At 53.1% G+C, this 14,612-nt stretch overlaps 1 protein-coding gene across 1 annotated transcript in view; it reads left to right on the top strand.

Annotated features, from left to right (window-relative positions):
- Nucleotides 1-12,664: 12,664 nt before the first annotated feature.
- Nucleotides 12,665-14,612, top strand: part of HCN2 (hyperpolarization activated cyclic nucleotide gated potassium and sodium channel 2) — a 56,431-nt gene continuing 54,483 nt past the window's right edge. The window contains exon 1 of the mRNA XM_053372775.1: nucleotides 12,665-13,128. Coding sequence (XP_053228750.1) covers nucleotides 12,761-13,128 — 368 coding nt within the window. The 5' untranslated portion in view covers nucleotides 12,665-12,760. The remainder of the gene's footprint in view (nucleotides 13,129-14,612) is intronic.

Raw genomic sequence — 14,612 nt, 5'->3', positions numbered from 1 at the left:
TTGACCAAACTGTAGGAGGCAGTGGAAGACAGGAGGGCCTGGCGTGCTCTGGTCCAGGGGGTCACGAAGAGGCGGACACGACTAAACGACTCAACAACAGCAACAAGAAGAATGTGTCCCTTTATCTGCGTTATTTGTGGGGCCTGCCTGGTGTTTTCACATGAGTAGAATGTGTGCTTTTCTTTAAAATGCATCTCTGGGTTATTTGTGGGGCATAGGAATTCGTTCATTCTCCCCCCCCCAAAAAAATATAGTCCGGCCCCCCACAAGGTCTGAGGGACAGTGGACCGGCCCCCTGCTGAAAAATTTTGCTGACCCCTGGTCTTGAGAACTTGCCAAAAGTTGTACATTGAAGACACCAGGCACACCTCTGTGAGGAAAGAGCTCCACTGCTTAGGGGCTGCCCCACAGAACTCCCTCCCCTGGGCTGCCAACACATGAGCTTTTGAGGGCAGAGGAACTACCAAGAGGGCCTAACCCCCTGCCGATCTCGGTGCCCAATGCCTGTTGACGCTAGCAAGCCTTAGAAATTAGCAAGCAGTTGGAGGATGGATGGTGGCTAATGGATTGAGGTTGAATCCTGACAAGACAGAAGTACTGTTTTTGGGGGACAGGGGGCGGGCAGGTGTGGAGGACTCCCTGGTCCTGAATGGGGTAACTGTGCCAGGACCAGGCGCGCAGCCTGGGAGTCATTTTGGACTCACAGCTGTCCATGGAGGCGCAGGTTAACTCTGTGTCCAGGGCAGCTGTCGACCAGCTCCATCTGGTATGCAGGATAAGACCCTCCCTGCCCGCAGACTGTCCCGCCACAGTGGTGCATGCTCTGGTTATCTCCCGCTTGGACTACTGCAATGCGCTCTCCGTGGGGCTACCTTTGAAGGTGACCCGGAAACTGCAATTAATCCAGAATGTGGCAGCCAGACTGGTGACTTGGGGGCGGCCGCCGAGACCACATAACACCGGTCCTGAAAGACCTACATTGGCTCCCAGTATGTTTCTGAGCACAATTCAAAGTGTTGGTGCTGACCTTTAAAGCCCTAAACGGCCTCGGTCCAGTATACCTGAAGGAGCGTCTCCACCCCCATCATTCTGCCCGGACGCTGAGGTCCAGCTCTGAGGGCCTTCTGGCGGTTCCCTCATTGTGAGAAGCAAAGCTACAGGGAACCAGGCAGAGGGCCTTCTCGGTGGTGGCGCCCGCCCTGTGGAATGCCCTCCCGTCAGATGTCAAAGAGATAAACAACTGTCTGACATTCAGAAGACATCTGAAGGCAGCCCTGTTTAGGGAAGTTTTTAATGTGTGACATCTTAGTGTATTTTTGGTCTTTGTGGAAGCCGCCCAGAGTGGCTGGGGAAACCCAGCCAGATGGGTGGGGTATAAATAATAAATTATTATGATTAGACATTGCATTGGCACCGTCGCCCCTGAGCGGCTAGTGCAGAGAGGTACACTGCTCTTGCAAATGGAGGTTCTGCTGCGCAAACTTTGCTAAGCACCGCAGAGTTGAAATGGGGAGCGAGAGTTAGGATGCATTTGGGTTAAAGAGATGAACAAGCAAACCGGAAAGGATGCATCTCGTACATTTTAAAATGACAATTTTGCTTCTCTCCCTGTGGCTGAGATCAGAACGGTTTAGTGTCGGGTCCACTGGCCGTGGCCACGGGAGCAGCTGCCTCCTTCAGAACCGGAAGGGGGAATGTTTTTTTCAGCAGAGGCTCCTGCGGCTTCCCCTATCAGCTTCCTCGACTCTTTCCCTCTGCATTTGAGGATTATCGCAATAAATGTGGCCCGCAACCAAATTCTGCAGCATGGATAGCGAGCCGTGAATGGCCTAAACAGCAAGTCTTCCTGCAGGATACTGTTAATTTTTGGGTTTCTTAAATATTTATATTTTATTAAAAGTTTCGCAGTGAATTAAAACGAAGGGGGAAGAGAAGAAATACATAGGAAACGAAAAACAGAGGAAAACAAGCACATTGAAATGAAAGTAAAATGTAAACGACGTCGTATATATGCAAGCTTCTTATTTCCCTCAAGTGTAAATAAGTTCATGTGTCACTTACAGGATACTGTTAAGTTTTGAGGAGAACCCTTGTTTCCCAGTCTTATTTTTTAAGTGATGGACATATATATATTATTATATCATTATCATTATTTTATTATTATTTCTTACCCTTAGAAAAGGATGCTGTGATTACTAAGATGCAGCAAGGGTTTCTCAAAAATAAGTCATGACAGACCAATTTCCTTTCTTTTCAAATGGATTTACAAACTTGGATAGGGACGCGGGTGGCGCTGTGGGTTAAACCACAGAGCCTAGGACTTGCCGATCAGAAGGTCAGCGGTTCGAATCCCCGCGATGACGGGGTGAGCTCCTGTTGCTCGGTCCCTGCTCCTGCCAACCTAGCAGTTCGAAAGCACGTCAAAGTGCAAGTAGATAAATAGGTACCACTCCGGCATTTCTGTGCGCTGCTCTGGTTCGCCAGAAGCGGCTTAGTCCTGCTGGCCACATGATCCGGAAGCTGTACGCCGGCTCCCTCGGCCAATAAAGCGAGATGAGCGCCGCAACCCCAGAGTCGGCCATGACTGGACCTAATGGTCAGGGGTCCCTTTACCTTTAGGGCCCCAGCCCTCTCCCCAATTTTTTTGGTGTGTGTCTGTGTAGGGGAAGGTGGCTGTCTGATTCCCGCCTATATGGGAAGAAGGGTCCAACCCCCTCCCCTCCAATTTGCAATTATGGGTAGGGGGGCTTCTCTCTGCATTGGGGGGAGCCCCTGAAAGGAAGAATGTCAGGGGTGAATCAGGCTGCTAGGAATCGCAGGTGGGAAAGGCCGTGTTGAACCCACACCCTGATAGGGATAATAATAATAATAATAATTTATTATTTATACCCCGCCCATCTGGCTGGGCCTCCCCAGCCACTCTGGGCGGCTTCCATAAAAACCACAAATACAGTAAAATATCACACGTTAAAAACTTCCCTGAACAGGGCTGCCTTAAGATGTCTTCTGAATGTCAGGTAGTTGTTTATCGCTTTGACATCTGCTAGAAGGGCGTTCCACAGGGCAGGCGGCACTACCGAGAAGGCCCTCTGCCTGGTTCCCTGTAGCTTTGCTTCTCGCAATGAGGGAACCGCCAGAAGGCCCTCAGCGCTGGACCTCAGCGTCCGGGCAGAATGATGGGGGTGGAGACGCTCCTTCAGGTATACTGGACCGAGGCCGTTTAGGGCTTTCAAGGTCAGCACCAACACTTTGAATTGTGCTCGGAAACGTACTGGGAGCCAATGTAGGTCTTTCAAGACCGGTGTTATATGGTCTCTTTGGCCCAATGTGGCACCGTTTTCTTCCAGCTCAGCAGCAGAGTGCTGGCAAAAGAGACGGCTGTTTCATGGTTGAGGGTGGCGGCGTCAGAGTTTTCTTAAGTGAGTCCCTGGTGCACCTTCTTGTGAGTGTTTCACACCTTGCTGCTAAGCAAGATCTCCAAGAGAACCGGTTCCTTTATTAAACAAGTAATAAACAGGGCTGCCCTCTGAGGCTGCGGAAAATCGAGCGTCAGTCCAACTCCTAATTCACAGAAGGAGCAACAGGAGGCTGGCAATCTCCTTTAACCCTCTCTGTTGACATTTCTGAGCAGTAAGGTAAAGGGACCCCTGACCATTAGGTCCAGTCGTGGCCAACTCTGGGGTTGCGGTGCTCATCTCGTTTTATTGGCAGAGGGAGCCAGCGTACAGCTTCCGGGTCATGTGGCCAGCAGGACTAAGCCACTTCTGGAGAACCAGAGCACGGAAACGCCGTTTACCTTCCCGCCGGAGTGGTACCTATTTATCTACTTGCACTTTGAGGTGCTTTTGAACTGCTAGGTTGGCAGGAGCAGGGACCGAGCAACGGGAGCTCACCCCCGCCGCGGGAATTCGAACCGCCGACCTTCTGATGGGCAAGTTCTAGGCTCTGAGGTTTAACCCACAGCGCCACCCGCATCCCTTTTTCTGATCATCAGTAGTGATGAGCAAAAGCTTCTGAGCTGTCTTGAAGGGATGTATGTCTTCACCCCAAGAGAGTCGTGAGCCTAGCTGGATCGAGCCAAAAGGGGCCCATCTAGTTAATAATAAATAATAATGATGATGATAATGATAATTTATATACCCCACCCATCTGGCTGGGTTTCGCCAGCCACTCTGGTCGTCTCCCAACAGAATATTATTAATAATATTAAAAGCACAATAAAAGACCAAACATTAAAAACTTCCCTAAACAGGGCTGCCTTCAGGTGTCTTCTGAAAGTCAGGTAGTTGTTTATTTCCTTAACATGTGATGGGAGGGCGTTCCATAGGACGGGCGCCACCACGAGAAGGCCCTCTGCCTGGTTGCCTGTAACCTCGCTTCTTGCAGGTAGGGAACCACCAGAAGGCCCTCGGAAGTGGACCCCAGTGCCCGGGCTGAGCGATGGGGGTGAAGACGCTCCTTCAGGTATACTGGGCCATTTAGGGCTTTAAAGGTCAGCACCAACACTTTGAATTGTGCTCGGTAATGTACTGGGAGCCAATGTAGGTCTTTCAAGACTGGTGTTATATGGTCTCGGCAGCCGCTCCCAGTCCCCAGTCTAGCTGCTGCATTCTGGATAAGTTGCAGTTTCCGGGTCACCTTCAAAGGGAGCCCCACAAAGAGCGCATGGCAGTAGTCCAAGCGAGAGATAAGCAGAGCATGCGCCACTCCGGAGAGACAGTCTCCGGGCAGGGAGGGTCTCATCCTGCGTACCAGATGGAGCTGGTAGACAGCCGCCCTGGACACAGAATTGACCTGCACCTCCATGGACAGCTGGGAGTCCAAAATGACCACCAGGCTGCGCACCTGGTCCTTCAGGGGCACAGTTAACCCATTCAGGACCAGGGAGTCCTCCTGTCCTCACAGTAGCCAACCAGATTGGAGCGCAGCGGCCGGTCTCCCCTTTTGGGATCCCCAGAAAACTGGCATCTTGCCTCTGCAGGCAGAACATCAACTTCTCATTTGTCTGGAAGTTCCCACGTAGGGCTGGGAGAAACTCCCTTTCTGGAAACCTTTAAAAGCCTTTGCCAGTCAAATGGGCCAATACCCTGATCCATGTTAACAACATGACATAAAAAAATTAAGGTCTTATATATATAATAAATGTTCATAAATGTACCAAGCAAACACATACATAAATATATAAACCACATGTCTGAAGCAGCACAGGGAAGCAGCCACAATCTTTTCTTTTTTTGCAATGAGTGTTGATCTTGGCTTTCCTTTTGTTGATCGTTGTGTATTGTTTAGTTTTGTATTGGTCTTGTTTTGAAAACAAGTAAAGCATTAAAAAAAGGGACGCAGGTGGCACTGTGGGTTAAACCACAGAGCCTAGGACTTGCCGATCAGAAGGTCGGCAGTTCGAATCCCTACGACGGGGTGAGCTCCCGTTGCTCGGTCCCAGCTCCTGCCAACCTAGCAGTTCGAAAGCACTAAGTGCAAGTAGATAAATAGGTACCACTCCAGTGGGAAGGTAAACGGCGTTTCTGTGTGCTGCTCTGGTTCGCCAGAAGCGGCTTAGTCCTGCTGGCCACATGACCCGGAAGCTGTACGCCGGCTCCCTCAGCCAATAAAGCGAGGTGAGCGCCGCAACCCCAGAGTCGGTCACGACTGGACCTAATGGTCAGGGGTCCCTTTACCTTTACCTAAAGCATTAAAAAAGAGAGCTAAAAAACGACAACAAAAACCGCTTTTTTTTTTGTATAAAAAAACCCAATGAGGACTGGAATCTTACTTGATCTTCAAGAGAAGGCCCTCATCTCAAGGGCAGAACATCTGCTTTGCATGCCAAAGCCGTTTATTCAATCCTTGACATTTTTCTGAGTAGGGCCAGGACAGACTCATCCTCCATGAATTGGTCTAATCCTCTTTTAAATCCATCCAGTCACTCACTGTATCTTGTGACACTCTTACTGAGTCAACATTTGTTCTGCCCCCTCCCTCTTTCCTAGTCGGAAGGCATGCAAAAACTCCTGTGTTTAGGCACGGATGCAGTTTTTATGCATGGGCACAAAAAAACAGCTCCTCTGCTGGCATCAAGAGTGGGAGGAGATAACTCTGTCTGTCTGTCTGTTGGTCGCTCTCTCTCACACACACACGTAAACACACCTTCCAAAATGTCATCGCTGCCTTGCCTGTGCCTCTCGGCTCATTGCCATACAGGACTCAGCCAAACAGCCGCTCCCAGGGGCCAGACAGCCCCAGGAAAAGGCAGACGGAAGGACGTGCGAGGAAAGGCCAAACAGGTGCAGCTCTCGAACGCTTTGCAGAATGGTGCGTCGTGTTTTGAAAGGATCCCACCCAGGAGAAAAGTGAGGAGAAAGAGGGAATGGCGAAAGTCGTTCCGAGGCAAAGGCAGGACAGCATCGTAAGGACAGAATACGAGCCCTGATGGATCAACGCCCCATCTGGCCCAACATCCTGTTCTTAAAGTGGCCAGTCCGCAAGAAAATTCAAGTACACAAGGGCACATTCCCCTTCTGTGGTTTCCGGAAGCGCTGCTGCTGTGGACATGGGGCAAAGCCATCGTGGCTTAGCCATCAACAGCCCTTGAATTTGTATGTTGGTATCTATCAGGGACGCGGGTGGCGCTGTGGGTTAAACCACAGAACCTAGGACTTGCAGATCTGAAGGTCGGCGGTTCGAATCCCCGCAAAGGGGTGAGCTCCCGTTGCTCGGTCCCTGCTCCTGCCAACCTAGCAGTTCGAAAGCACAAAGTGCAAGTAGATAAATAGGTACTGCTCCGGTGGGAAGGTAAACGGCATTTCCATGCGCTGCTCTGGTTCGCCAGAAGCGGCTTAGTCCTGCTGGCCACATGACCCGGAAGCTGTACGCCGGCTCCCTTGGCCAATAAAGTGAGATGAGCGCCGCAACCCCAGAGTTAGCCACGACTGGACCTAATGGTCAGGGGTCCATTTACCTTTATCTATCTGCCTCGAGAGGCAATAGAGTTCGCCTCCAGGGGTGAAGTCAAACCGCTGTGCTAGCAGCACCCAAACGACCTCCCCTGGGTGCAAGCCTGGGCAGCGCGTCTGGAGGTCCTGGGTTGCCTAGACGACAGGAACCCCCCCCCCCTCTAGGCCTCAAAGATGGGGGTCCGAAGGAAAGCAGAGCGAGACATTTGGCACCAGCTTGGCTGCAGGAATTGCCAGAAGGAGGCGTACAAGGTGCCATCGAACCACTCCAGCTTTGTGTAGGGTTTACAACCTCAGAGAAATCTGAGAGCTCCCTTGGCCAAAAAAAACAAGGATACCAGCCAGGAATACCAGAGCAAAACAGCAGCCAGTCGGCTTGGTCTTTATTGAAGGCGGTCGCGACAGGACTCCCACCTGCCACCAGGTGGAACAAGATGGAAGCCCTGTACAAAAGAGAACCCAAACTTTTATTAGCTGCTATTCCCCATGTTACATCCCCTCCAAACTACATCACTCATACATCACGGTTACATCATGAAAGGGGGGGTCTCAGAAATCTGAGCATCCTGGACCCTGCCCCATGGTTCTCCTTGCCCTCCACCAAACACCCATCAAGTGGAACAAAAAAGATCTTTACATTTCCCTGTTTCCCAGCCAAGTTCATCACACCCTTTTGTCTTCATCTGGGTTTGTTATTTCTGGAATGGCTACCTGTCTGGCACTCAGGTATCAGGAGGCCAGGGATTATCCCTCAGGCAGAGGGGCTGCTGAGGAGCTGAGCTCACCTGTCTAGATGAATTTCTGAAGTTTTGGTCAGTGAATTCTTACATTTGGTATCCTGCAGCAGAGGCCCTTTGAATAGATAGGAAGAAACTTTGATGAAGTGTTTTGGGGGGACAAAACACAAAAGTGATTATGCTGATTTTGGTAGTGGGCTGCATGTGCATGATATCTGCTGGAGGGGCAACCCCCCCAACCTATACATAAATTCCTGCAACACTCCTGAGCCTTTTCTTCTGAAAATACCCCTCAAAGCAGCAGAGGTTTAGGGTTTCTTCTAGATGAGCTCCCTTCCCAGGCGGATAAAAAGGGTCGTTGGACTGATTCTTTGTCTTGTCTGCTCAACCTACCAGGGCCTGTGTTTACATGGGCCGGGGGAGTCCCTAACCCTGTTTCCCTGGGATTGTGGCCGCTGTCGCCTGCTGACAGCTTCTAGGAGCCCCAGGTGAGAACTCACTGCAAGGTGGGGACCAAAATACCCCCTAAGGAGCACGATGTGTCCTTTACCAGAGGTACCACCCTCCGCCTAAAGGTAAAGGTACCCCTGACCATTAGGTCCAGTCGTGGACGACTCTGGGGTTGCGACGCTCATCTCGCTTTATTGGCTGAGGGAGCCAGCGTACAGCTTCTGGGTCATGTGGCCAGCAGGACTAAGCTGCTTCTGGCGAACCAGAGCAGCGCACGGAAATGCCGTTTCCCTTCCTGCCGGAGCAGTACCTATTCATCTACTTGCACTTTGACGTGCTTTTGAACTGCTAGGTTGGCAGGAGCAGGGACCGAGCAATGGGAGCTCACCCCGTCACGGGGATTTGAACTGCTGATCTTCTGATCGGCAAGTCCTAGGCCCTGTGATTTAACCCACAGCGCCACCCGCGTCCCAGTCAAGACATTACTCTTCCTTAATTTATAATTAGTATCTTGTAAACTTTGGCTCTTTGCATTTGGCACTGCCTAGCAAAGTGCTCAGCCCCAGCCCAGCTTCTGGCAGCCTCACAGTTTAGGGGAGTTAGAACAATAAAACAATGAGATAAAACAATACAGTGGTACCTCGTGTTACAGACGCTTCAGGTTACAGACTCCGCTAACCCAGAAATAGTCCCTCGGGTTAAGAACTTTGCTTCAGGATGAGAACAGAAATTGTGTGGCGGCAGTGGGAGGCCCCATTAGCTAAATTGGTGCTTCAGGTTAAGAACAGTTTCAGGTTAAGAACGGACCTCCGGAACGAATTAAGTACTTAACCTGAGGTACCACTGTAAATTAAAACAACAAAACGAAGCACTAATAGGCGTTAAGAAATAAAATGGGAGAGAGGATAAAAACAAATGCTAAAGCTTGGTTATAGATCAGAAACTTGCCTGAGAGCTCAAAACCCTGCTTCAAACATTCCTCTAGCTTGGTAGCTGTGGTCTAAACCACAGAGCCTAGGGCTTGCCCATCGGAAGGTTGGCGGTTCGAATCCCCGCAACAGGGTGAGCTCCCGTTGCTTGGTCCCTGCTCCTGCCAACCTAGCAGTTCGGAAGCACATCAAAGTGCAAGTAGATAAATAGGTACTGCTCCGGCGGGAAGGTAAACGGTGTTTCCGTGCGCTGCTTTGGTTCGCCAGAAGCGGCTTAGTCCTGCTGGCCACATGACCCGGAAGCTGTACGCCGGCTCCCTTGGCCAGTAAAGCGAGATGAGTGCCACAACCCCAGAGTCATTCACGGCTGGACTTAATAGTCAGGGGTCCTTTACCTTTTTTTCAGCTTACAGGAGTGAGTTCCGTAGTTTAACTCTGAACTGCATGAAGTTCTACATTATTATTTTTTATTCCTTCCACACACTTAAAGGAGAACTGCATGGTTGCGTCCACCCCGTCGCATCATTTAAGCACCACAATAACCCTGCAAAGTAGGTCAGGCTAAGAGGATGTGAGCAGCTAGCCTAGTCCTTTCACTCCAGATGTTTTCAGACAGCAGCTGGCACCATCCGTGGTTTGAATCCGAAACATCCGGATATCGTTCAATCAGGGAAGGTGGATCTAACCACTACACCTCCTTGATTTCAGAACACGAACTCCCGTTCTGTCAAGGATGTAAACTGGAGAGCAAGGTCAACATTGCTCCTCTGGCACAAACCGCTTCCCCTCAGTTTTGCTGTCTGGAAAATGGGTACCCAAGCTCGAGAATAGCCTGCCCCATGGGGCTGCTTTAAGGGCCAATGCAATGCTGAAATGCTTCCTGCATCTAAAGCAAAATATACACAACCGATTCCCTACTTCCCCTTAATTTTTTTATTTTTTAAAAAATGCCTTCATGCATTTGCATATGAAATTAGGCTGCTCTGCATCCCGGGACCTGAGTATTATGGGCTGTGACACTAATACTATTTCGCCCTCTTTCTTGAGGATGGGCAGCCTAAATTAGAAGCCTCTCCGGCGGCAAAATGTGGCCCTGGGGAGGCGGGTGGCTCAGCATGGAAATTCTGGGTCGCATCAGGCCACAGTCTTAACCCACGGAGGCAGACCAAGCATTTGGGCAGAAATCTCCATAATCTATCAGAAGAGGCCTGCAGTTCGATGAGGCTGAATGGCCATCTTAGTCCCGCACCCTGTTATCATAGCGGCCAAACTGTTGCCCCAGCTGGCATTGGATATACAGTGGTACCTCTAGTTATGAACTTAATTCGTTCCGGAGGTTCGTTCTTAACCTGAAACTGTTCTTAACCCATAGCTGTCAAGTGTCCCTTATTTGGCGGGACAGCCCCTTATCCCAGCACCATGTCCCGCTGCTGTCCCTTATTGATGAGGCTTCATTTGGCTGCTGGCTGGGCTTTCTGCCTTTGGCTCCAAGGGGCTCAGAAGTCGAACATACCTGTGCTCCGAAAATCCCTTATTTTGGCTGCTGATCCCTTATTTCCGAGGCTGCTGGTCCCTTATTTTCAAATCTGTAAGTTGACAGCTATGTCTTAACCTGAAGCACCACTTTAGCTAATGGGGTCTCCTGCTGCTGCTGCTGCTGCTGCACGACTTCTGTTCTCATCCTGAAGCAAAGTTCTTAACCCGAGGTACTATTTGTGGGTTAGCGGAGTCTGTAACCTGAAGTGTATGTAACCCGAGGTACCACTGTATAAACTAATCGCCAAATAGCACCTTAAACCTGGGTTACGGTCGCCATAATGGAAAGTCGAGGCACCATTTTTTTTAAAAAAGCACCATTTCTTCCATCCCCCTGCACTTTTGACCTTCATTTCCACCTCCTCCTTTCTTCCCATTTATTCTTCCTTTCTCTCCTTCCTTCTGCTTAACCTTCTCCCCACCATCTCTCCTTCCCCTCCCTCTCCCTTGACCTTCTCCCCCAGTTCTTTTCCTTCTCCCCCTTAGCCACATCTCTTCCTCTTTGACCTTCCTTCTTCTCGCTCCTTCCCTCCTCTCTTGACCTTCTTCGCCATCTCCCTTTTACCCTTCTCTCTGACCTCCCTCCCTTTCCTCCTCCCCTCTCTTGACCTTCCTCCCCTCCTTGACCTCCCTCCCCTCCCTCTCCCTTTACCCCTCCCCTCTTTCCCTCTCTCTTGACCTCCCCTCCTCTCCATCTTTTGCCCTTGTCCCCCTCGGTCTGACCTTCCTCTCGCCTCTCTTGACCCTACGCCCTCCTTCTCTCTCCATCCTTTGCCCTTGTCCCCCCTCTCTGTTTGACCTTCCACTTCCTCCTCCTTCTTCCTCTTCCTCTTCCCCCTCCCTCTCGACCTCCCTCCCCCCTCCCCTGCCAGCCCCTCCCCCGGGCCTCGAGGATACTCCCCCTCCTCTTCCTCCCCTCCCCCTCTCTCTTGACCTCCCCTCCCTCCCTTCTCTCCCCTCCCTCTCCATCCTTTGCCCTCCCCCTTTCTGTTTGACCTTCCTCTTCCTCCCCTCCCCTCTTGACCTCCCCTCCCTCCCTTCTCTCCCCTCCCCTCCCTCTCCATCCTTTGCCCTCCCCCTTTCTGTTTGACCTTCCTCTTCCTCCCCTCCCCTCTTGACCTCCCCCTCCCTCCCTTCTCTCCCCTCCCCTCCCTCTCCATCCTTTGCCCTCCCCCTTTCTGTTTGACCTTCCTCTTCCTCCCCTCCCCTCTTGACCTCCCCTCCCTCCCTTCTCTCCCATCCCTCTCCATCCTTTGCCCTCCCCTCCTCTGTTTGACCTTCCTCTTCCTCCCCTCCCCCTCTCTTGACCTCCCCCTCCCTTCTCTCCCCTCCCCTCCCTCTCCATCCTTTGCCCTGCCCCCCGTTTGACCTTCCTTTTCCTCCCCTCCCCTCTCTCTTGACCTCCCCCTCCCTCCCTCTCCCCTCCCCTCCCTCCTTTGCCCTCCCCCCGTTTGACCTTCCTCTTCCTCCCCTCCCCCCTCTCTCTTGACCTCCCCCTCCCTCCCTTCTCTCCCCTCCCCTCCCTCTCCATCCTTCGCCCTCCCCCTCTCTGTTTGACCTTCCTTTTCCTCCCCTCCCCCTCTCTTGACCTCCCCCTCCCTCCCTTCTCTCCCCTCCCCTCCCTCTCCATCCTTTGCCCTCCCCCCGTTTGACCTTCCTCTTCCTCCCCTCCCCCTCTCTCTTGACCTCCCCCTCCCTCCCTTCTCTCCCCTCCCCTCCCTCTCCATCCTTTGCCCTCCCCCTCTCTCTTGACCTCCGTCCCCCTCCCTCTCCCTCCTTTGCCCTTGTCCCCCCCTCTCTTTGACCTTCCCCTTCCCCTTCCTCCCTCCCTCCCCCTCCCCTGCCAGCCAGCCCCTCCCCGGGCCCTCGACGCTCCTCCCCCTCCCCTCCCCTCCGCCGCTCCTCCTCGCTCTCCTCCGCCGCCGTCGCCGCCGCCGCTGCAGCAGCAGCAGCAGCAGCCGGTGGTGCTGGCTTGCGCGGCGGGTCCAGCATGCGGACGGGCGGCGGCGGCGGAGGCGGCGGCGGCGGCGGGGCGCCCACTGCAGCAGCATCCGCAGCATCCGCAGCATCCTCGGGCTGCGCCTCGCCGGCCGCGTCCTCGCCGGCGGCGTCTCCGGCCTCGAAGGGGCGGCTGCTGTCCCTGCGCGGAGGCGGGATGGGCAGCCGCGCCGGCAAGGGGGGCTCCCCCAACGGGGAGTGCCGCCGGGGGGGCGGCGAGGAGGGCGGCGGGGGCCCCGACGCGGCGCCCTCTTCCCAGCCCAAGGTCTCCTTCTCCTGCAGCGCCGACGGCTCCCCCAAGGCGGCCGAGGAAGGGGCGTCGTCGGGCGCGGCGGGCGCCCCGTCGGAGGGCGAGCCGGGCGGCAGCCAGGCCAGCTTCATGCAGCGCCAGTTCAGCGCCATGCTCCAGCCGGGCGTCAACAAGTTCTCGCTGCGGATGTTCGGCTCGCAGAAGGCCGTCGAGCGGGAGCAGGAGCGGGTCAAGTCCGCCGGAGCCTGGATCATCCACCCTTACAGCGATTTCAGGCGAGTGGGCCGCCTCCCCTTGACCCCTAGCCGGGGAGGGGACTCACCTGTGTGGGTGGGACGTGGACTCACCTGGGGTGACTCACCTGCGATTTGGAGAAACAGGGAACGGGGGGTCTGGGTTAGCTTGCCATGGGGATACATGTTGTTGTTGTTGTTGTTTAGTCGTTTAGTCGTCTCCGCCTCTTCGTGACCCCCTGGACCAGAGCACGCCAGGCCCTCCTGTCTTCCACTGTCTCCCGCAGTTTGGTCAGACTCATGCTGGTCACTTCGAGAACACTGTCCCACCATCTCATCCTCTGCTGTCCCCTTCTACTTGCGCCCTCCATCTTTCCCGACATCAGGGTCTTTTCCAGGGAGTCTTCTCTTCTCATGAGGTGGCCAAAGCCTTGGAGCCTCAGCTTCAGGATCTGTCCTTCCAGTGAGCACTCAGGGCTGATTTCCTTCAGAATGGAGAGGTTTGCTCTTCTTGCAGTCCATGGGACTCTCAAGAGTCTCCTCCAACACCATAATTCAAAAGCATCAATTCTTCGACGGTCAGCCTTCTTTATGGTCCAGCTCTCACTTCCATACATCACTACTGGGAAAACCATAGCTTTTACTATACGGACCTTTGTTGGCAAGGGGATGTCTCTACTTTTTAAGATGCTGTCTAGGTGGTCATTGCCCTTCTCCCAAGAAGCAGGGGTCTCTTAATTTCGTGGCTGCTGTCACCATCTGCAGTGATCATGGAGCCCAAGAAAGTAAAATCTCTCACTGCCTCCATTTCTTCTCCTTCTATTTGCCAGGAGGTGATGGGACCAGTGTCCATGATCTTCGTTTTTTTGATGTTGAGCTTCAGACCATATTTTGCGCTCTCCTCTTTTACCCTCAATAAAAGGTTCTTTAATTCCTCCTCACTTTCTGCCATCAAGGTTGTGTCATCTGCAGATGGGGATACATACCTGCAGTGATTTCAGGCCAGTGGGCCTTTTCCCCTTGACCCCTGGGCCTCACCTATGTGGGGAGCTCACCTGGGGGTGGGTACTACCTGCAGAGAGGCGGAGCACCTGAGGGGAACTGTCCTTGCGAGGAGGGGTTAGAAACCCACAGGGATTTTAGGCAAGCTTGCTCGCGCCCTGGGGTGACTCACCTGCGACTTGGAGAAACAGGGAAGGGGGGGTCTGGGTTACCTTGCCTGGGTTACCTGCAGTGATTTCAGGCAAGTGGGGGGGATCGGGGGTAACTCACCCCTGGGGTGACTCACCTGCGATCTGGAGAAACAGGGAACGGGGGTCTGGGTTACCTTGCCATGGGGATACATGCCTGCAGTGATTTCTGGCAAGTGGGGGGGATCAGGGGTAACTTACCCCTGGGGTAACTCCTCACGGGGGAACTACCTGCAGAGATTTGGGGGTAGTGGCGGAGTTGGCGGGGAGACTCTGGGGAGGGGGGGGTCTCCTTGGGAGGGGAGGGGTAAGCAACTTCAGCGAATTTCAGGCAAT

This window comes from Podarcis raffonei, chromosome 18, assembly GCF_027172205.1.
Source record: "Podarcis raffonei isolate rPodRaf1 chromosome 18, rPodRaf1.pri, whole genome shotgun sequence".
Lineage (NCBI taxonomy): Eukaryota > Metazoa > Chordata > Lepidosauria > Squamata > Lacertidae > Podarcis > Podarcis raffonei.
The sequence above is the reverse complement of the archived record's forward strand: the minus strand, read 5'-3'. Positions and strand labels throughout refer to the sequence as shown.